The sequence below is a fragment of the Nomascus leucogenys genome, chromosome 5, assembly GCF_006542625.1.
Source record: "Nomascus leucogenys isolate Asia chromosome 5, Asia_NLE_v1, whole genome shotgun sequence".
NCBI lineage: Eukaryota > Metazoa > Chordata > Mammalia > Primates > Hylobatidae > Nomascus > Nomascus leucogenys.
Window position 1 is genome coordinate 6,520,373 of NC_044385.1, and position 23,299 is coordinate 6,543,671.

At 38.4% G+C, this 23,299-nt stretch overlaps 1 protein-coding gene across 1 annotated transcript in view; it reads right to left on the reverse strand.

Moving 5' to 3' along the window:
- WDR64 (WD repeat domain 64) overlaps positions 1-23,299 on the reverse strand; it is a 156,053-nt gene that overhangs the window by 116,519 nt on the left and 16,235 nt on the right. Inside the window, exons 3-8 of the mRNA XM_030812610.1 lie at positions 20,841-20,943; positions 17,607-17,710; positions 13,682-13,711; positions 11,754-11,864; positions 7,679-7,893; positions 3,794-3,928 (exon numbers count right to left, since the gene is read on the reverse strand). Of these exons, the coding sequence (XP_030668470.1) occupies positions 3,794-3,928; positions 7,679-7,893; positions 11,754-11,864; positions 13,682-13,711; positions 17,607-17,710; positions 20,841-20,943 (698 nt within the window). The remainder of the gene's footprint in view (positions 1-3,793; positions 3,929-7,678; positions 7,894-11,753; positions 11,865-13,681; positions 13,712-17,606; positions 17,711-20,840; positions 20,944-23,299) is intronic.

A 23,299-nucleotide genomic window follows, 5' to 3' on the forward strand; every position in this document is an offset into this window, starting at 1 on the left:
CTCACTGCAAGCTCTGCCTCCTGGGTTCATGCCATTCTCCTGCCTCAGCCTCTCCGAGTAGCTGGGACTACAGGCGCCCCCCACCATACCCGGCTAATTTTTTGTATTTTTAGTAGAGACGGGGTTTCACCGTGGTCTCGATCTCCTGACCTCGTGATTCGCCTGCCTTGGCCTCCCAAAGTGCTGGGATTACAAGCATGAGCCACTGCACCTGGCCTCATTTTCTCTATTTTCTTAGAATATGTTACACATTTTTTAAAAATCAATTTTTCGTGGTTGACCTATCATTTGCAATATACATTTACAACTAATCCAAGTCCACTGTCAAGTAACACTGTACTACAAAGACAGTACAAGTATATTAAAATAAACAAAAATCCTAATTCCTTCCATCATTTGTATTATTGCTGTCATTTATTTTGCTTACACATAGCAAATATACCGTATATACATACATATATGTTTATATGTGTGTATATTGTGTATATAATTGAATACATTGCTGTCATTATTATTTGAACAAATTATCTGTTAGAAAAGTTAAGAATAACAAAAATAACAATTTGTATTTTACCTTTACTTTTTCTTCCTCTGATGCTGTTCTTTTCTTTATATAGATGCAAGCTTCTGACTTACGGCTTTTCTTTCTCTCTGAAGAAATTCTTTTAACCTTTCTTGAAAGGCAGGTCTACTGATAGCATATTTCCTCAATTTCTGTTTGTCTGAGACAGTTTTATTTCTCCTTCACTTTTAAAGGGTAATTTCACAGTATACAGAATTCTAGGCTGGTAGGTCTTCTAACACTTTAAATATTTCACTCAACTGTTCTTGCTTATGATTTCTGAGGAAAAATCACAAGTAATTCTTGTCTTTGCTTTTCTACAGATAAGTTGTTTTTTTCCCCTCTGGCTCATTTCAAATTTTTTTTTTTTTTTTTTTAGACAGAGTCTCCCTCTGTCGCCCAGGCTGGAGTGCAGTGGTGCGATCTCAGCTCACTACAACCTCCACCTCCCAGGTTTAAGCGATTGTCCTGCCTCAGCCTCCTGAGTAGCTGGGATTACAGGCGTGCGCCACCATGCCCGGCTAATTTTTGTATTTTTAGTAGAGACGGGGTTTTACCATGTTGGTCAGGCTGATCTCTAACTCCTGACCTTGTGATGCACCCACCTTGGCCTCCCAAAGTCCTAGGATTACAGGTGTGAGCCACTGCGCCCAGCCAGTTTTTTTCTTTATGTTTACTTTTCTGCTGCTTGAACATGATATGCCTAGGTATAGTTATTTTTTGGCATTTATCCTTCTTGGTGTTTTCTGATATTACTGGATCTGGGGTTTGGTGTCTCATTTTAATTTGTGGACATTCTTAGTCATTACTTCAAGTGTTCCTTTTCTTCCTTTCTCCCTTTCTTCTTCTGGTGTTCTCATCACACATATGTTATACCTTTCACAGTTGCCCACAGTTTTTGGATATCCTATTTTTTTTTTTTTTTTCAGTTTTTTTCCTCTTTGCTTTCTGTTTTTGAATCTTCTATAAATTCTTTCCTCAGCTATATCTGGTATACTAATGAGCCCATCAAAGGCGTTACTCATTTCTATCAGTGTTTTTGATCTTTAGAATTTTTTATTCTTAGAATTTTCATCTCTCTGTTTACAATGCCCGTCTGTTCTTGTCTGCTGCCTGCTTTATCCGAGCCCTTAGCGTGTTAATTATAGTTGTTTTACATTCCCATTCTGATAATTCCAACCTCCCTGCCATGTCTGCATCTGATTCTGATGCTTGTTCTGTCTCTTGCAGTTTTAGTTTTTGCCTCATTAATTTTGATGCTCTGTTGTTAGGTGCATATGCATTAACGATTGTCAGGGCATCTTTAAGAATTGACCCCTTTATCATTATGTAATGCCCTTCTTTATCCCTGATAATTTTCTTTGCACGGATATCTGTTCTATATAAAACTAGCATAGCTTCTTCTGCTTTATTTTGATAAGTTTTAGCATAGTATATCTTTCTGCATCTTTTTATTTTTAGCCTATATGTGTCTTTATATTTAAAGTGTGTTTCTCATAGACAGCATATAGTTGGCTCTTGTTTTTTGATCACTCTGACAATCTGTTTTGTGCCTTTTAGTATGCCTTGTAATTTTTTTCTTGATAGCTGGACATGATTTACTGGGTAAAGGAAACTGCTATAAATAGGCCATTAGTAACATGTTGGTAAGCTGTGGGGGAAGGTGAATCCTGTGAGTAAGTCTTGTTCTTTTGATGAGCCTGTGTGTCTGGATTGCGAATTTCACAAGTTCTTCTCAGTCTTCCTCACCCTCCCTCTTAGGTGCGACCAGAGGTTAGAGTGGATATTTTTCTTCCCTCTGTGAGTTATTCCCTGACAAAGTTCCAATAGCTTAGACTGTGATAACATAGTTTCTCTTGAGGGCAGACCTTGGAAAGAACATGTTCTGGCACATTTCAACATGGTGCCTTTTCCTTCCCCTCCGCCAGAAGCGAGAGAATTTTTCACTGATACTCACTTTAAGAATCTGTTGAACTCCTGGAAGTAAAACTCACAAAAGCATAGGGGCCCCTATGACTGGGCACCCCTGGAATTTTTAACTCTAAAATTGTCCATGCTGAGCACTTGTCCATTACAATTTAGGTTTTCCTGCCCTATACTGGTTATTCAGAGGGTTCCTGCCCGTGAATTTCTGCTCCAGTAAGTTGTGATTGTCAGTGTTTGTCCCTCTATCTCTCCAATGTGGGGGCAACAAAACTGCCTTGTGACCTTATGTCTCTGATGGAGCTAAGAAAATTATTTATTTTTTAGTTTCTTACATTTTTACTTGTTAGGATGGAATGGCAACTTCCAAGCTCTTTACATGCCAGACTGGAAGGCAGCCAGGAGTCCCAATGAGCTTTTCTGAGACATCTTTATTAGGGTATGTAATACCCCAATAGGTACCATAACATTTGCATGTCATCAAATTCACTCATTGTAAGGGTACAACTCAATAATTTTTAGTAAATTTAGAGAATTGTGTAACAATCAACAGTCGCCACAATAAGTTTAGAACATTTTCATCACCCCAGAAAGTCCCCTTGTGCCCATTTGTGATCCCTGCTTCTACCACCAGTCCTAGGCAACCACTGATGTACTTTCTGTCTCTATAAATGTGCCCTTTTTTGATATTACATATAAATGGAATCATACAATATGCAGTCTTTTTGTCTGGCGTCTGTTATTCAGCTTAATGTTTTTGATATTCATTCATGTTGTAGCATACATCTCAATGCAATTATAAAACCCCAAATTAAGATACAATAACGGTTTTCTAGTTATTAATACATATTTAACCAGATTGAAAATAAAACAATATTCAAATGAACCTTTCTATGAGAATGCCAACTTGTATATTTCACATGAAACATGATGACTGGTCTACAGATCATACTCACAAGCTCTTCGTTAGCCAACTGACCTGTAAGACTGATTTTAAAATTATAAAGTTTAACCAACAGAACTATATTTTGAAATATGTTATAGATGCACTCGTATTGATTAATTTCAGTAGATGATAGAAATAAACAACAAATGAGCACAGTTGATGTTAGGACACATCATGTTCAAATTTGCATAAGTGGCTTCAATTTCTTCCTGAGAAACCTAATTAACCTTCCCAAACAAATGGAATAGTTAATGTCCGATTTTTTTAAAGCAAGTTTGAAAGTTTCAAAGCTGTCATGGTTTTATCATTGTAAAAAGTTTGAAATTCACAGACTGTTCATGTATATAAATTACTGTACTTACAAATTATCCTCGAGTCTCTTCAAGGATTCCAAAACTAATGAATGATTACTGTCTAAGGAGCAGGATCCAAAACAATTTAGGGCCGAAATATATCTAATTTTCATAACCCAGTCATTATGTAGCTTCCTTTTAACACTGGGGATTAAGAAAAGGCAGGGGAGATTTATGTTAGACACACAAACGTATAATGTAAGTTTCTATTCAGCAATTTATTTTGACTGTAAGTAAATTGTGCTAAACCCGAATGTAGAACAGCCCAATGCATTATAACACCGTTTTTTTTTTTTTTTTTAGATGGAGTCTTGCTCTCTCGCCTAGGCTGGAGTGTGCAGTGGTGCGATCTCGGCTCATTGCAACCTCTGCTTCCTGGGTTCAAGCAATTCTCTTGCCTCAGCCTCCCAAGTAACTGGGATTACAGGTGTGCACCTCCATGCCTGGCTAGTTTTGTATTTTTAGTAGAGACGGGGTTTCATAATGTTGGCTAGGCTGGTCTCGAACTCCTGACTTTAGGTGATCTGCCTGCCTCGGCCTCCCAAAGTACTGGGATTACAGGCGTGAGCCATTGTACCTGGCCCACTTTTAACTGTTTATTTACAATCAAGCATACTTAAAATGGAAAAGTAACTTTAAAAGACTCATCAAAATTTGAGCTGTGAATTCAGAATTAAAAGAATAATCTAGAAGAATCTCAATTCAATAATGGCACTATGAATTTTATTTTACTAGAAAATTTCTAATGATCCAAATGGAGCAGTATGCTTCATATTCTTTTATATCGTATTTGAATCAATTCATTTGAAAATGTATTTTCCATTAATACTTTCCAAACTGAAGTACTGGGTAATGTAAAATCTCAGATCACTGGTGAAGCTGAGTGGGGGATAGTGATAATATTCCTTGTCAGAGTGTTGGCCATCAGCTCACAAAACATTTGAATGTGGGGCTTAAGGTTACAGACAAAACCTCTGCCTCAAAATTCTTGTCTTCATGGTGTTATATTTACCAATATTTAATGGCTTGTCTCCTCATTCACATCTGTTGAACACCTACTGCATCCCAGGTACTAAGGACACAAGGATGATTAAGGTAAAAATTCTTGTCACCAAATTGTTTAAATTCTAGTTGAGGAATAGAAATGTTTACAGCTCAAGGCATGAAAGTTCTACAATATGACATTAAACAGAGTGGAGAGGGAGCTTTCTATTCTCATGCCAGATGTGTTTGAACTCTGGATGCTGGCTACTTCTTTCTTTAATTTGTATAATGGTTTGCATATCAGTGTTTACTACCCCCATATCCACCCATTCAACAAGAATGAATTCTATGGATGTCAGCTGCAGGAAAACTTGTATGATAGCTCCAGAATTTAATTATCTCTTTGGCCTTCATACTTTTCATTCTGGTGAGGTTTGAAGATCTCTTCGTGTAAGAAAATGCCGCAACACTCAGCCTATATATACACCGCAGTCTTGAATGATTTAAATCATCTGCATCATTAAATCATCTACATGAATATAATAACCACAAGAACTAACGTGAATTAGCATTCATTTAACTGTACCCAGATTCCTTAACTTCCTCAGATTTCTAAATCTCATTTTTCACATATCTATCTAATGAAAACAGGGACTGAAAAACAAGCCATGGAATTTTCTGACAGGTGGCACACATATTAATAAAAAGCAGATTCATGTCTCAGCATCTATTCTAAGAGCCTAGCATAACTAGAATGAAATGCTTAATAGTATATAGAGCAGCACATCACAGATTGAGGAAGTCCTCCATCAGGTCTAATTCTTTGTTGGGACTAAGTAATACTGCTTATATGTGAAGGATGGAAAATGGAGCCAGTTAATTTTATTGTATCATTCTTAGGGCTCCAGCAATGGGACTAGTCTTAATTCCACGTAGTATCAGTTGTAATGAACTTTTAGTTGCATATTCTAACTCTGGGATAAAGTATTTGTTACATAATAACAAAGTATAATCCATTTTTTAATGTCTTTAACTATAAGGAAAAAATGTTCATTGTACAAAATTTAGAAAGCAAATAAAATTTTAAAAATCACCTCTTTGAAGTCCTATAGAAATCATTTATTAAAGTTTTGGATACTTATACTAAATATTTTTCTAAGTAGAAATACACATACATATATATATTTATAAGACTGGATTCATATATACATAAAAAATTAATTAAATTAAAATTTTTTTATCCCCCAAATTCATACGTTGAAAGATAAACAATTTTTACTTGACATTATGTCATAAACAGTTTTCATGCTATTAAATATTTTTCGAAACAATTAAATGGGTGCATGACATATGGTTATACTGTGATTTACTGAACATCCTTGAAATCTGAAGTATTTTAGGTGTCGGACAAAAATGTATTTTATATATAAATATATACCATTTATGTTTATATTATATATTTATATATCTGGATTATTTATGTAAATGATTAATATCTAAATTATTCATTCCCCTTTTGTTGCACACTAGATAATTTACCATCAGAAATAATGCTGTGGGCCAGGCGCGGTGGCTCAAGCCTGTAATCCCAGCACTTTGGGAGGCCAAGGTGGGCGGATCACGAAGTCAGGAGTTTGAGACCAGCCTGATCAACATGGTGAAACCCCGTTGCTACTAAAAATACAAAAATTAGCCTGGCGTGGTGGCACGTGCCTGTAATCTCAGCTACTCAGGAGGCTGAGGCAGGAGAATTGCTTGAACCCAGGAGGCGGAGGTTGCAGTGAGCCGAGACTGCACCACTGCACTCCAGCCTGGGCGACAGAGTGAGACTCCGTCAAAAAAGGAAAGAAAAGCAAGGCAAGGCGAAGCTGTGATAACCATACTTACATTTTTGAAGATAGGGATACCAAGTCCCAATGTATTAATGGTTATGAAGGCACTTGATGCAGCTTCCGAAATTCTTTCCAGAAAGGTGAATCCAACTCATACTTTTGCCACCACCTAATGTGAGAATGCCCAGCTCACAGCGTCTTCCCCATTTTTAATAATTTCTGATTTTATAAGTGAAAAATTGTATCTGATTTTAACTTGTACTTCTTTGATAAATAAGGAAGACCATTTAATATAAAATGTAGGTTTTTCGGCTAATAAAAGTAATACATACCTTTCTCAAAAACTTTAAAGACATTGCAATTATAAGGAAGACAATAATTATCAGTAGGGGATAATTATTGTTAACATTTTTTTCTGATGATCACTTTGAAATGTTTATTGACCATTTGTACTGTGTGCACATGTTTGTGAGCTACATGTTCATGACCTTTGCTCATTTTTCTCTTGGAGGATTATATCTTTTAATTGAACTCTAAGGCCTATTAAAAATATCAACCCATTGTCTGTCTTATTTGTCATAAATATTTATTCCAGTTTGCTTTTAAAATACTATCTTTCGATGTCCAGAGGTTTTATTTTGTATATGGTCAAATCTATCAAACTTTTTTTTAATTCTATGTCCATTGCTTTTATATTTAGAATTTTTCCTATATTCAAGTGCTAGTAACTAGTCACATGTATCTTTTATAGTTTCTTTCACGATTTAATTTTTTCATTTAACTTTTCAATCTACTCAAGTACCTGTAAGTTTTAGTTGTCAGTAGCACTTAAATTAGGAGCTATTACACTGACAGTTTCTTGAGGCCAGAAGCATTTCACTGTGTGTGTGTGTGTGTGTGTGCGTGTGTGCGTGTATACATGAACAATGACTATAATTAATTGTTTATATAACTTTAATTTTGTCTTAATTTCTTATTTTCTATAATTTAAATCTCATTTTTCACTTTTTACCATAAAGCTTACTTGCAAAAGACTATAATTATTAAAAGAATTAAATTAACCATATGATACTCTTACCTTGTAAAGTTCTTTGAGTCTAAGACCTGATTTTGTAATTTTCTTTTGAATTTTGCCTGCTTTATTCCAAAGTCATCACTGTTGACTGTGAATCTGTTCACAAAACCCCCATCATCCCCCAAGAGGATGTCATCTCGGCAGAGATGGTCAGACAAAGGCACCACACACACACACAGGAGGCAGTGATCCATTGGCTTTATGACAAAATAATTTTCCTAGAAACAGAAAAATGACTTTAATGAATTGCTACTTTGCTCTATTCCATAAATATTTCTCCTATTATTTGACAAAAATTTCACTTTCCAATGTTTCTTATTGTAGATACACCTATCATATAAAATAATTTGAGAAAAAAAAGTTAACCAAATAAAAGTTATAGAACACTCGCTGTGAGCCCAACATTGTTATTTTGGGTGTTTTGTGGAGAAAGGAGTAGAGTGCCTACCCCTGGGTCAATAAGTAATGAGATTTTTCTGATGCGTGACTGTAAATGGCCCTTTTTTTGGATTTGTAAGAAAATATTAAAGTAAGCATAACAAGGTTCAGGTGTTGCCAGGCTATTGACATAAAACTGGGTGGCAAACAGGAAAATCAAATATCAAAGTCCCAAGGAGTCACCAGAAGAAAAATTATCCTACCATCCAAGTTTATTCAGAAATATTTAGCATTTGTCAAGCTTATTTTGTACTATTGAATGGGGCCACTAAGTTATACAGCTATTGCTCTTCCGGGATTCAGTCTCTATAAATTTGTTCAGTCAACAAACATTTATCTATATATTTCCTTCTGTGCACCAAGAACTATTGCAGCACGACTGTGCAATGATGAACAAGACAGTTTCTGACTTTGTAGAGCTACGATTCTGGTAGAAGTGCATTTAAGGAAATAAATTATAGTGCTCTGATACACAGTGACTGAAAAGGCCACATCAGGTCCCATGGCCAGAGAAAGTGACATTTGATCTGGGACCTGAATTGATTGAGAGGAAGATTAAGAGGAGGTTGAGAGGAAGGAGTCTAGCAGGAGAGTGAAATCATTCTTCACCAAACTAGAAAAAAAAATCCGAAAATTCATATGGAGCCAAAAAAGAGCCTGCATAGCCAAAGCAAGACTAAGCAAAAAGAACAAATCTGGAGGCATCACACTATCTGATTTCAAACTATACTATAAGGCCATAGTCATCAAAATAGCATGGTACTGGTATAAAAATAGGCATATAGACCAATGGAACAGAATAGAGAACCCAGAAATAAACCCAGATACTTACAGCCAACTTATCTTCAACAAAGCAAACAAAAACATTAAGTGGGAAAAGGACACCCTATTCAACAAATGGTGCTGGGATACTTGGCAAGACACATGTAGGAGAATGAAGCTGGATCCTCATCCCTCACCTTATACAAAAATCAACTCAAGATGGATCAAGGACTTAGATCTAAGACCTGAAACTATAAAAATTCTAGAAGATAACATTGGAAAAACCTTTCTAGATATTGGCTTGGGGAAGGATTTCATGACCAAGAATCCAAGAGCAAATGCAATAAAAAGATAAATAGCTGGGACTTAATTAAACTAAAGAGCTTTTGCACAGCAAAAAGAAGCCAGCAGAGTAAACAGACAACCCACAGAGTGGGAGAAAATCTTCACAATCTATACATCTGACAAAGGACTAATATCCAGAATCTAAAAGGAGCTCAAACAAATTAGCAAGAAAAAAAAAAATCTCATCAAAAAGTGGGCTAAGGACATGAATAGACAGTTCTCAAAAGAAGATATACAAATGGCCAACAAAAATATGGAAAAAAATGCTCGGCGTCATTAATGATCAGGAAAATGCAAATCAAAACCACAGTATGATACCATCTTACTCCTGAAAGAATGGCCATAATCAAAAACTCAAAAAATAATAGATTTTGGTGTGGATGCAGTGAAAAGGGAACACTTCTACACTGCTAGTGGGAATGTAAACTAGCACAACCACTGTGGAAAACAGTGTGGAGATTCCTTAAAGGACTAACAGTAGAACTACCACTTGATCCGGCAATCCCACTACTGGATATCTACCCAGAGGAAAAGAAGTCCTTATATGTAAAAGCTACTTGCTCACTCATGTTTATAGCAGAACAATTCGCAATTGCAAAAATGTGAAACCAACCCAAATGCCCATCAATCAACGAGTGGTTAAAGAAACTGTGGTATATATATACAATGGAATACTACTTAGCCATAAAAAGGGATGAATTAATGGCATTCACAGCAACCTGGATGGGATTGGAGACTATTATTGTAAGTGAAGTAACTCAGGATTGGAAAACCAAACATCGTATATTCTCACTCATAAGAGGGAGCTAAGCTTTGAGGATGCAAAGGCATAAAAATGACACAATGGACTTTGGGTAAGGGATAAAAGACTACAAATTGGTTTCAGTGTATACTGCTCGGGAGATGGGTGCACCAAAATCTCACAAATCACCACTAAAGAGCTTACTCATGTAACAAAACACCACCTGTTCCCCCCAAACCTATGGAAATAAAAAAATTTAAACAATTTTTAAAGAGAGAGAGAGAGGAGGCTGTAGAGCCTTGTCCTGGCCGAGACAGGAGGGGAGGGGGTGTCAAATGCAAGGATATTTTGCCTTCAGAGAGAGGACGAAAGTAAGATGTGGTTTCCCGTTAAATCTGTAGGTGAAAGCACTGGAATTTGAAAGAGGACAAGTCTGATAGTAGATTCAGTTTTTGCAGGAAAATAGAGTGCAAGTCCATCTACTAGAGGGAGAAGCCTGAGAAGAATACTGAAATTGTGGATGACTTAACAAGAAATGGTCCAGTGAGTTGGTTAGGGCCAGAAAGAGATTGATGGAAGCCACTGAGAGCCCAGCCGAGTCTGCAGACCCCAAGTTCGTAATTGTGCCAAATAGCACTGGTTTTTTTCAGCAGTACTTAGCCACTGTGAAGGAGCAGAGAAGGGCTAGGGCATCTCTCCAGGTTGAAGGACAAAGATTGAAGAGAATGAAGGGTGAAGCTGACAAGCTCAGATGATACCCCCGGAGGGTGTAGGCAAGAAGGGAAGAAGAGAAGAGTTGAGGGGGAGTGAAGACTGGAACATGATGTTTTCAAGGAACTAAAGGCTTCTATTGGATTGAAAAGCAAGAGTGAAAACAGAACAGTGTTAGGAGAAGAGGTTATGATCAAAGTTCAGGATCTTGGAGTTTAGGGATTTGGAAATTAATAAAACCTGGTCTATAACATAGCACATAATAAAGTACGTTGACCAACAAGTTTCTGTCTTTAAAATTATTCTAGCATCACTAGTTGGTTACAACATTATAAACAAATAGCAAAAGAAGGTTAGTTTTTTTACCAAGGCTAGGAACAAGCAAGGCATGAAGGAAGGTTAATTTATTTCTTAATCCTCCATGTCCTTCGAAGTCAGTCTGCTTCCTGAAGACATTTTTAAGTAACCTCGGTGCTCAGTGATCTCACCCTCCCTAAGTCCCCATTGCACAGTATAATTTGCTGTATCATCATATTATATATTATGTTTATTCATGAGGAACTTCAAGACTGAGTTTTGTTTGAGTGCAGAGAACATAATCCTTACTTCTAAGTGTCTGCAAATTGCTCAATAAATACTATAGATTGGTTAAGTGGTAACGTCTCAGCCACTGAAGGGCTGCCTCATTAGATGTTTTTGCCAGACTTAGACATTTGATTTTAGCAATTTTCTTACCTAATGAAGCTGGACTTGGGAGAAAAGATTTGAACTTGATCACATGAGTATACCCAAAGAAAGATAATACTTGGATTCAGAGAAAGGCATAAAAGAAGAAAGGAATTACCCCCTCCCTCAAAAACAACCCAACCCCCACTGAACTAAATATACACTAAATGAAAAGAATAGTCCCTTTTAATTAGAGAGTATACATTCTGAACTTGATCTAAGAGATTACGTACTTAAATCCTCTCATTTTATAGATAAAGAAACTGATGTTCAGTAGAGAAAGTGGATTGCTCATATCATACCACTACTGAAAAGACAATCTCATTTCTTTGAGTATTTCTCTTGGCACAATACCTGGCTGCTCCCTTGAGCTTTATAATCCCAGACAATAATGGTCCTTTCGGTTGTGGCTACAATTCGTTTCAACTGCAAGAGGTAATCACACCCTGTAATCCAGGAGGTGTCCTGATAGAAAAGCAGAGAATTGGGAGATATAATGCATTTCCTTCTATGACCTGGTGATGGTCACCGAAGAGCAGGTTAGTAACACTAAAAGTCCCATTTTGCTGCCTTATTACAGAGAAGCCTTGCAGTACATCCTGTCTGAGTGTCTTGGATACAGGCTCCCATCTTTCCCCCTTTCACCCTTACCCTGAGTTTCTCAGTACTGTCAGCTGGAGAATGATTCAGTTGGTGATAGGATTGCTCCCTGGAAGCACACAGCAGTTGGTGGAGCATCTTTGTTCACTATTCACTGCTGTGAGACTGCTTCTTCACATGGGCAGTAGGAGACTAGATTTAGGGCACTGATTAAGTGAGCTCTCAGCCCTGTCCCCATGCCAGAAAACAAAGACCTTAGTAATTACCTGGTCCATGATAAGTGGAGACCAAGGAGAATTTCTTGTGTCCTACCTAAAGACACCAAGCTGGCATGGCTAGGATCTGTAATATCAACAACACACTTCTGAACAGAAACATAAGCTTCCATTTATGAGTGCTACATGTATTTCAGGCATGGCCTCCAACTTTCTGTAAAACCTGTTAGAAATTCCAGCGTTGGCTTTCTTTTTTTTTTTTTTTTTCAGTTTAAGAAATGGAGGTTCACTATGCAGCCATAAAAAATGATGAGTTCATGTCCTTTATAGGAACATGGATGAAACTGGAAACCATCATTCTCAGCAAACTATCGCAAGGACAAAAAACCAAACACCGCATGTTCTCACTCATAGGTGGGAATTGAACAATGAGAACACATGGACACAGGAAGGGGAACATTACACACCAGGGACTGTTGTGGGGTGGGGGGAGGAGGGAGGTATATATAGGAGATATACCTAATGCTAAATGACGAGTTAATGGGTGCAGCACACCAACATGGCACATGTATACATATGTAACAAACCTGCACGTTGTGCACATGTACACTAAAACTTCAAGTATAATAATAATAAAAGAAAAAAAAAAGGAAAACACATTTTAAAAGTCACACACAGCCGGGCGCGGTGGCTCACGCCTGTAATCCCAGCACTTTGGGCGGCCGAGGCAGGTGGATCACGAGGTCAGGAGATTGAGACCATCCTGGCTGACACGGTGAAACCCCGTCTTTACTAAAAAAAAAAAAAAAAAAAAAAAAAAAAAAAAAAAAAGAAATGGAGGTTCAGAAGTTTACAGAGAATCCAGACTCCTTTGCCAGGCAGCACGGCTCCCTCCTTTGTAGTTCAGGGTATTCAGTGCATGCAAGCAATGAAAAAGTCCAGCATTCTCCCAGCTCTCATAAATCCATAATGAGATTCTGCAAGCGAGTCACTGTAGCTTTACAACATCTGCTGCAATTACTATTCCGATTAATGATGTGAATTAAATAAATCACAAAATTATACTCAAACTTTTAATGTTATTTTCAACTTTAAAATAAAAATATTTTCTAATTATTTCCATGGGCTACCTCCTTGTTCTTACAACTTGGGTTGTGTCCATTCTTTACATTCTCCAATAGCAGATGCTCAGAAAAACTCAGAAGCTTTTAAATTGAAGCTTCCAAGGAGTAACCAATTTCCAAGCAATTCTCTGCAGTCAGTTTAACTCCAGAAAGCAAGACCTGGGTCCTCTTTGCTGTTGCCCAAGGCTTAATTTTGATCCTAGTCGGTAAACATAAATTTATAATATATGAAACATACACCCAGAGCCTATTCAGTACTTCATTGAGATTTTAATTAATTGTGAAGGAACCATCATCATAGCCCTAACTTTGACTTAATTAGGAATTTTTAAAGTGTACTTACTGTAACATTGGTGCTGGTCTGAACTCTCATCTATGAACAAAGGAAGAGAATAATGAAACCTAGTTGGCACTACCATTAAAGATGAGAATGCTGACTCTAAAACAACACAGTATCTTCTTGGTTTAATCTCAGTTGTCATTCTACCTTCCGTAAGTCTCCTCCCTGTTTCTCCTTCTGAAACGTCTAGCTCTGCGGAATAATGCACACTGTTTGCTGTGAGCAAGGCTTATACCTCTGTGGCTCATTGTTAAACCTGGTGACTGTGCTGTTAAGAGTCTTACACTTCACTAATCATTTTCTTCCTTCTTTATGCAAACTACATCACATTTTTTTTAGTTGTTTGGAGCAACATTTGATGCCAAAAAAATAGGAATGCAAAATAATCTAACAGCAACGGCAAGAGTAGTTACATGAATGCTAAATAGATCAATATTTAATAGAGTGATGGAGAAAAACTACCATTGTTTCATTTAAAGTTGTCTCTCCAAGTTGAGACTTAAAAGAACATTTTACCCAGTGGGCCTCCTCTTTTATTCAGTAAGCACCTATTGAGTGAATATCATGCATTGGGTACTATACCAGTTAAGAACCACAGATTTATCCCATGCAGAGAGCTAGTGTATATATGAGCAGCCTTTCATACTCTTGTGGCATGGAAATTGCTCCCAAGATGAAGGCAAGTAGTTGAAGTATTTCAATGACCTTGTTTCTTTTACATGCTCAGGTGGCCTTGAGAAGTATCTAGGAAACAGCGGCCCAGAAGAAACGGATTATGTGAAACAGAGAAGGTAGATCAGAGAGATCACTAAAGCTGTTAGTCATGGCTACCCACAGACTGTCTTTCATCTGAAGAGTTCAAAAAGGCTTTTCTAACCCGGGACTGACTTCTAGATGGAAAAAATACATCGCTGTGAGAAAACCGGTGAGTAGCAGAATGGAACACCTGTGGTTTCTGCTTCTCTTTCTCTATATATATCTTTAGTGGAAGTCACCTGTTTAAAGTCCTCTCAGCTTCTTTAAAAGTTTCATAATCCTTATAGATATATTTTGAATTTTTAATTTCTTACTTTGGTAAGATACTAAAAATTTACTTTTATTAACAACACTTAATGTTTATATCACCAAGAAAATCCTGAACTATATTTATTGTACTTCAGATAGAGCCTAAATTATGAATTAATCCAAGATATTTTGAGTTGTTAATAGCTACCTTTTAATAAATTACTCCTGTGACCTACACTTCCAGCTTAACTTTTTTCACATGATGTGTCATATTTATAAGGCTTGCAACAATCAAAACAATATTTATTCCTGCTGTATCAAATCTTAAAATAATTAATTTTGGGCTAGGCGTGGCTCACTCCCGTGATCCCAGCAATTTGGGAGGCCGTGAGGTGGGAGGATGGCTTGAGACCACGAGTTCAAGACTAGCCTGGACAACACAGCGACACCCTGTTTCTACAAAAAAACAAGAACAAAACAAAACCATTAATTTTTTAGCCATTTTTTTCTCCAGTTACATTATCTTTTTTTTTTTTTTTTGAGACAGAGTCTCGCTGTCGCCCAGGCCGGAGTGCAGTGGCGCCATCTTGGCTCACTGCAGGCTCCGCCCCCCGGGGTTCACGCCATTCTCCTGCCTCAGCCTCCCGAGTAGCTGGGACTACAGGTGCCCGCCATCTCGCCCGGCTAATTTTTTGTATTTTTAGTAGAGACGGGGTTTCACTGTGTTAGCCAGGATGGTCTCGATCTCCTGACCTCGCGATCCGCCTGCCTCGGCCTCCCAAAGTGCTGGGATTACAGGCAGTTACATTATCTTATAAAAAACATATGTGTTTGCACGTTTGTGAGTATACATGTGCCCATCTGTAAGCTTTTGTGTGTATGTGCATGTTTGTGAAGCATCTCTGGAAATGTGATAATGCCACCTGACTTATTTCGCATCATTCTGAATATCTTAGTATGCACACAATTATTTTCCTTCTCCTATTACTTTTTAGATACCATCTTAGTTCTGTTTTTGAGGTAATAAAGGTAACAACAGAGAAGGGAAATAATGCACCAAGAGGAAAAGATCGAGAAGGTTTTAATATTTAAATGAGGCAAATTCATTTTTGTTTTCACATTATTTGTTTATTATAGCAATTGCCCACATTTACTGAGGAACTCTAATGATGCTAAGCCCCTCATGAGTATTAACTCACTTAACAGCAAGAAAGAAGGTCTATGATTCGGGAGGAGGAACCAGGGCATGCAGATATTAAATAACACGCACGGCTGTAAGTGTTAGTGCGAGGCTGGAGCCCAGACTCCACGCCCACACTCTGCATCCCTCACTGCACCACCTCCAGGGCCCACACAGCCCCTCCTCTGACAGAATCTGGCTGTCTGTGACTTCAACTTCTGAAAGATTCCCTGAGCTGGAGATTACTGAAGAACTGAAAATTATGATAAAATTTTAATCACATAATGATTATTTCAAAGGTATTTTACTTGCATTAAGGTTGTTTCTAGTTGGAAATGAACTAATCATTAGGATTTTTAAAATAATTAACACCAAAGATTCATCTTTTATTTTCATAGCAAAATATTATGTAGGGTATATTGTAAAATATTCCATTAAAGTGAAAATCCAAAACTTACAACTTTAGAAAGGACATTGATAATAGCAAAGCCTTACATTCATGTAGGAATTTATTGTTCATAAAGTGTTTCTACACTCATTCTCTCATTTGACCCTCACTACAATCCTTTGAGGGAGGACAGGTTTTATTGTCCTCATTCTACAGATGTAAAAAAAGAGATGTGAAAAATATAAGTGGCTCACTAAGCTCCCTACTTAATGACATAATTAGTAAAACAGTAGGGCTAGAATTTGAGCAATTAATTTTTATTTCAAGTCCAAAGTTCCTGATGGGACCTTTTATTAATCACTTGGCTTGTCAGTGTTTCTGATTTTAACTGAGATATTATCCAGGATCATCTTTTAATTGTGTTGATGCCACATGGTTCCATATGACACCCTGAGGAACAATGCCAAATGCAGTCACTAGTTTCAAAGAATTGCCACAGGGCAGAGCAATCTCCTCATTACTAAATATTTGGGTTTATTTTTTGGAATAACTCTAAAATATAATTTATGGTTTCCACCGTACCTGATACATATGCATAATGCAGAGACAAACCAAAAGAGAGAAAAGGAAGGGAGGAGGGAGGAGGGAAGAAGAGAGGAGGGGAGGAGGAGAGAGAGGAAGGGAGGAAGGGAGGAAGGAAGAAGGAAGAAGGAAGGAAGGAGGAAGGGAGGGAGGTTGGGAGGAAGGAAAGAAGAAGGGAGGGGGGAAGAAAGAAGGAAGAAGGGAGGGAAGGAGGGAAGAAGGGAGGGAGGGAGGAAGGAAGGGAGGGAGGAAGGAAGGGAGGGAGGAAGGATGAAGGGAGGAGGAAGGGAGGGAGGAAGGAAGGAAGAAGGGAGAAAGGAAGGAAGACAGGAAGGAAGGGAGGGAGGAAGGAAGGAAGAAGGGAGGGAGGAAGAAAGGAGGAAGGGAGAAAAGGAAGGAAAGAGGAAGGAAGGAGGGAGGGAGGGAAGAAGAAAGGAAGTAAGAGAGGGAGGGAGAAAGGGAAGAAGGAAGGAAGGAAGGAAAGAAGGGAGGAGAGAGGAAGGAAGGAGGGAGGGAGGGAGGAAGGAAAGAAGGAAGGAAGGAATAAAAGAAAGAAGGAAAGAAAGGAGGAGGGAGGGAGGAAGGAAGGAAAGAAGGAAGGAAAGAAGGGAGGAAAGAAGGAAGGAAGGAAAGAAGGAAGGAAGGAAGGAAGGAAGGGAGGGAAGAAAGAAGGGAGGAAGGGAGGGAGGGAAGGAGAAATCCAAGCTTTTAAATTACCTGGTTATTGTAAAATGAGTCATTCAGTTAACAAAAGAAAAAGAAAAAGAAATTACCTGGTTATTAAAAACTGTTATTAATCCTTTCTGAGTAGCCGTTATTAGTAAATCCAGGTGAGGTATCTTGACAATGCTCTTAATCACATCTCGTCTTCTACTACCTGTCAACAGCATAATATTCATTTCAACTTTCAGCAGTAAAGGTGCTGAAACTCATTTGTTAGATTTGTTTTTTAAAAAAAGGTATGGCCAGGCACAAGTGGCTCACTCCTGTAGTCCCAGAATTTTGAAAGGCTGAGGAAGGTGGATTGCTCAAGTCCAGGAGTTCAAGACCAGCCTGGGCAGCATGACAAAATCCATCTCTACCAAAAATACAAAATTAGCTGAGTGTGATGGGTCATGCCTATAGTCCCAGTTCCTCGGGAGGCTGTGGTGGGAGGATCTCTGGAGCCCAGGAGGTTGAGGTGCAGTGAGTTGTGATTGCACCACTGCACTCCAGCCTGGGTGACAGAGCGAGACCCTGTCTCAAAAAAAAAAAAAAAAAAAAAAATGATAAACAGCCAGCTTTTTTGCTAGAAAGCCCCACATTACTTAAAATTTAAAGTAGAATAAAACCTAAAACCCAGCAACCATTGTGTTTTAATGATCCTCAGAGATACTAATTTGCATATATAGAGCTTTCTAACTAAATGTGGTAAATTAATTCCCAGAGAAAAGGCAAGACACACACCCACCCACCCCCTACACATACACGTGCATGTGCATATTTCACAGAGAACACGTTTTCTAAACATCGTTTGGAATCATTTCTTTTTTGAGATATTTCACATCTTTTAGGACTCCTTTCTTTGAATTCTCGCCATTGTGGTTTACGCATGATAAAAACTTAATACCATCTCAGGCTTTTCAATATAAAAGAATGAAACTAGGGCTGTCATTAAGACATAAAAAAAAACATGCATTTTGAAAAAAAAAGACTAGCTAGACACTTTTATGTTTCTATGGCCATGTACTGAATGATAAAGCCATATATATAGAATTTCTTCCAGGGCACTTAATTTTTATAATTGCAGACTCTTAGGAAAGAAAGGCAAATGAACAGGTGTCATACCCTAGTGTTACCACCCTCATCTGTGTATCTCAACAGAGAAGATATTGCCCCCAAAGGGGTACAAATTAGTTCTTGGAGGGAACATGAATCCATTTTACTCTTTTTGTGCAGAAAGCACAGATATGCATGTAGTATATAATTGGATACACTTAATAATTCATACCTGAGGCATTAAAATGGCATGGAGTGGGATAAGGCAGAGGGGAAGGCAATTAGGAACAAAAAATCTAAAAAGGCTCCTTAGGGGTTAGTAATTTTTAAAAAAAGGTGGATAAACACTGCCCTATTGCAAGCCGCCATCATTCTCTCTGCTTCCACCCCTTCCACACTACAGACTATTTTAAATGCAGAAGCTGGAACAGAATATAAAGGATAACTCAGGTTACTCCTCTCCTCTATCCACAGCCCCCTTGTAGCTTTCTGCCTCATTCAGAAGTCTTCAGCATGTCATACAAGTCCCAATACATCTGTCGCCACTCCCACTGTTGCCTCTCCAACCTTAGCTTCCACCACTCTCCCCACTACCTGAAATGCATGCTTTGTTCTCTCACTTTCTACATATCTTTTTCACCTTCTCAGTGGGGACTTCCCTGACCACCCTATCGAACACCATGCTCCCATCCTCAAACCACCTTCTCCTTCCCACATTCCTGCTTTATTTTCCCCACAACCTGCTTACTTTTTGTCCTATAGTATGTATTAGCACCTGACATACTGTATATTTTACTTGTTTAATTTTTGCTATTGTCTGCCTCTCCCTATTGTAATGTAAACTCCATGAGGTCAGGGATTTGTGTCTGTTTGTTCACTGCCCTGTCTCTAGCATTTAGAAAGGTATCTGGCCTACATAGTAGACTTTAACAAATATTTGTTGAATGATGAATTATAGAATGCAACTGCTATCTAGAAAAATACTTGCAAAGCTCTAACATAGACTGCCAGCAACACTTCTCCCCTGCTCTGGGGCCCCTCCTTAGCTCAATGTGGTGGCAGCAGGGACAGCCCTTTTGTGTCTGTGTGTGTGTGTTTTTGTTTTTTTTGTTTTGCTTTGTTTTTGTTTTTGTTTTTATAGTTCCCGTGGCCAGAGGCCAGGCTCTGTTGAGGTCAGTGGTTGGACTAAGGAAGAGTCAAGGATGAAGGTGGGTTTGGCTCACAAAGCATTCCAGGTGCTTTGTTTGTTTGTTTGAGACAGAGTCTCGCTCTGTCACCCAGGCTGGAGTGCAGTGGTACCATCTCAGCTCACTGCAACCTCCACCTCTGGAGTTCAAGTGATTCTCCTGCCTCAGCCTCCCGAGCAGCTGGGACTGCAGGTGGGCACCACCATGGCTGGCTAATTTTTGTATTTTTAGTAGAGACAGGGTTTCATCATGTTGGCCAGGCTGGTCTCGAACTCCTGACCTCAGGTGATCCACCCACCTTGACCTCCTCAAAGTGCCAGGATTACAGGCGTGACCCACTGTGCCCAGCCTCCCGGTACTTTTTTAAGAGACATCACATTTGACCTTCATCTCAGAATACAGGAGGAAATGCTGGAAGAAGGAGGAGGTTTGAAGGTTTGTCTTCCCTCTTCCTGACCCCCTCCCACCATGGAGGGAAGAAGAGGAAGAAACCCCAAGGTGTTAAGAGTGGAGAGGGACGGGAGGTCCTGGGTCCCAGGCTCAAAGTTGAAAATGAAGAACACATACATTGGAGACTTTCCAGACTGGGACAATGCCCCTCCATGACTGGCCCAAGCTCTCAAGAGATGTCAGGTTAAACTTCTTTAAGATAATCCCGGGTAGATGAGAGTGAATGGAAGAGTCACATTTAGTGAAAACTCAAAAATTTAATTTTAAGAATACTTTAAAAGAAACATGACTTCTTTTACTGGAGCATGCATTATTGTGACATCATTGCAGAGAGGTTTAACTGGAAGTCTGAGCCTTTTCAGGAAAATGTGAATTTTCTCCCATCACATTCTCTATTTGGTGTCCTTCAAAGCAATTATAATATTTCCATTTCAACAGTAGCAGAGTTTCTTGATACTGCATATGAAACTCTCACCACCCCCAACACCCAGTGATAAAGTATTGAACAAATACATAAAATGAAAAGTGATTCTATGGAAACATATAGTTCCAATATTCTTGAGGAAAATATTAAAACTCTTACTAATTCGGAAGAGAAAACTAAAATGTCACCTGAAATTAAAATTCGCCGTTTTCTAGACACAAAGAAAACCAAATTTTCTTCATCCAACTGGGAAGCAATAGGATCTTCTTCAGAGGAGAAGTATCCAAAGATCTGAAATCCCAAACAGCACATATAAATATGCATCATGCCTCAGAATTAGCTATAAAGTAGCAGATTTCATGTTGGCTGAATTTAAAGTCTAATTAGGATTAACAGCCAGCACCTTGCTTTGTGAATGTCAGGGGGTTCCCTATACCAGGAGACAGTTTAATACAGCGGTCCCCAACCTTCTTGACACCAGGCACCAGTTTCATGGAAGACACTTTTTCCATGGACCAGGGCAGGGGATGGTTTCGGGATGAAGCTCTTCCACCTCAGATCATCAGGCACTAGATTCTCATAAGGAGCACGCAATCTAGATCCCTTGCATGCACAGTTCACAACAGGGTTCACGCTTCTATGAGAATCTAATGCCACTGCTGATGTGAGAGGAGGCGGAGCTCAGGCAGTGACGCTCACTCCCCCGCTAATCACCTCCTGCTGTGCGGCCCAATTCCTAACAGGCCACGGACTGGTGGGGTTGAGGACTCCTGGTTTAATATATTCAACAAACTGTATACTGATAATGCATGATTTTTGAGCAGTTACTGATTTTTCTTTTCAGTAGAACTGATGCTCAGACTGATAGGTCTATTCGGAGCTGGCAATTATTTGGAAATCAAATTAGTTTTCATCATGCAGGGCCCCACTAAGAACTTTGACACTTGAGTTTGGCCACTCTCAAATGACTGTCTTACCCATTTTCCATGAATTTTTCGGGGCTAGATTTTTTTTTTCTTTATCCCTGTTAGGGGGAGTTTTTATCCCTGTTGGTGGGAATTTAAGAGTTTAAGTGTTCCAAATCCTACTCTCTAGGCATTGCATGAGAGTAAATTACTATGAAAAAAAAAAATTGTGAGGAAGAAAAGAGCTCTTATTTGTGAATAAACTGTCAAATTATATAACTCTGAAAAATGAATAAAATAAGATAGCTGTACTTTAATTGTCTTTTTAACCAATAGAAATAAAATTCTTATAAATTAGTGAGCAAACTTAAATATGTATTTAAATTTTTTAACTAATAAAATGTTTATAAAAGTCATATAATTAGTATATCAGTATTTCTCATAAAGTTGAATGCACGAAATGAACTGAGGAGTCCTTTTGAAATTTCAGTGTAGATACTAGCCACCCGGGTATCTTGTTAAAATGCAGATTTGGCTTCAGTAGGTCTGGAGTGGGTCTGAGAATCTGCATTTCTAACAAGCTTTTCATGAGAGACTACTTTGAGTTTAAAGGAACTACTGACTAAATGACTGAATTGGAAATAAATCAAAACCAGCGATGTGCCAGTTTGTTTTAATAATACTGATTTAGTTGCTAGATGATGGCTTAACATTATATTAATATTTTAATATATGTCCTGTCATCAGTTGCTTCACAAATATTACTACTTCTTCATTTACATTCCCCCACATTCAAACCTCCCAACATACAATTGCCCTAATTGTTCCCCACAGTTAGATTCCCTTCTGTGGGAAAATCAGGCTCATCGAGACTTGCTTGTATTTTCCCTTTTTCCCACCAGCAAAATTAGCACTCAATAAAAGCTTAACTTATTATCTTCTCAGAAATCATTGCTCATTTTTTATGGGTACAAAACCCTCTAGGTTTAATTTCTAATTCCCTCTGAAGGATAGAGAAAAGAAAAGGAAAATTAATAGATGTATGTTGTAGTGGACAGGAAGGTTTTGTTACTGCAATCTTTGTCATCATTCACAGATGCACTATTCAGTTAACTATTATGTATCAATCTGTACCTCAGCCCTGTGTCATTGGAACCCACAATACCACTTTATGGCAAAGAGCACGTGCGGTTGAGTCAGGTGGTCCAGGGTCAGGGTTCAGACTGTACAACGAATTGATAGTCATTACTTGGAAAAATACCTTCACCTTCTGAAGTCTTAACTTCCTCATCAGTAGAATAAAAGAACAAACTTCTGAATTTTGTTTTTGTTTTGTTTTATTGAGGTTTAAATGACATAATAGATGGCATCATGTCATGTCAAAATGAGCATTTTGCACCATGCCCAGCATATAGTAATCATTTTAAAACATTAGCTATTGTTATCATTGGAAAGCCTACATTGAGAAGGCCTCATGGGAGAGAGAAAAATAAATGATATGTTATATCCAGACCACAGCCTCTAATGAGAACAGTAGGTTGTCTTTAAGGGTAGTAGTTTTGTTTTGTTTTGTTTTGTTTTGTTTTTTGACGGAGTCCTGCCCTGTCCCCCAGGCTGGAGTGCAGTGGTGTGATCTCAACTCACTGCAACCTCCGCCTCCTGGGTTCGAGCAATTCTCCTGCCCGAGTAGCTGGAACTATAGGCCTGTGCTATCACACCTGACTAATTTTTGTATTTTTAGT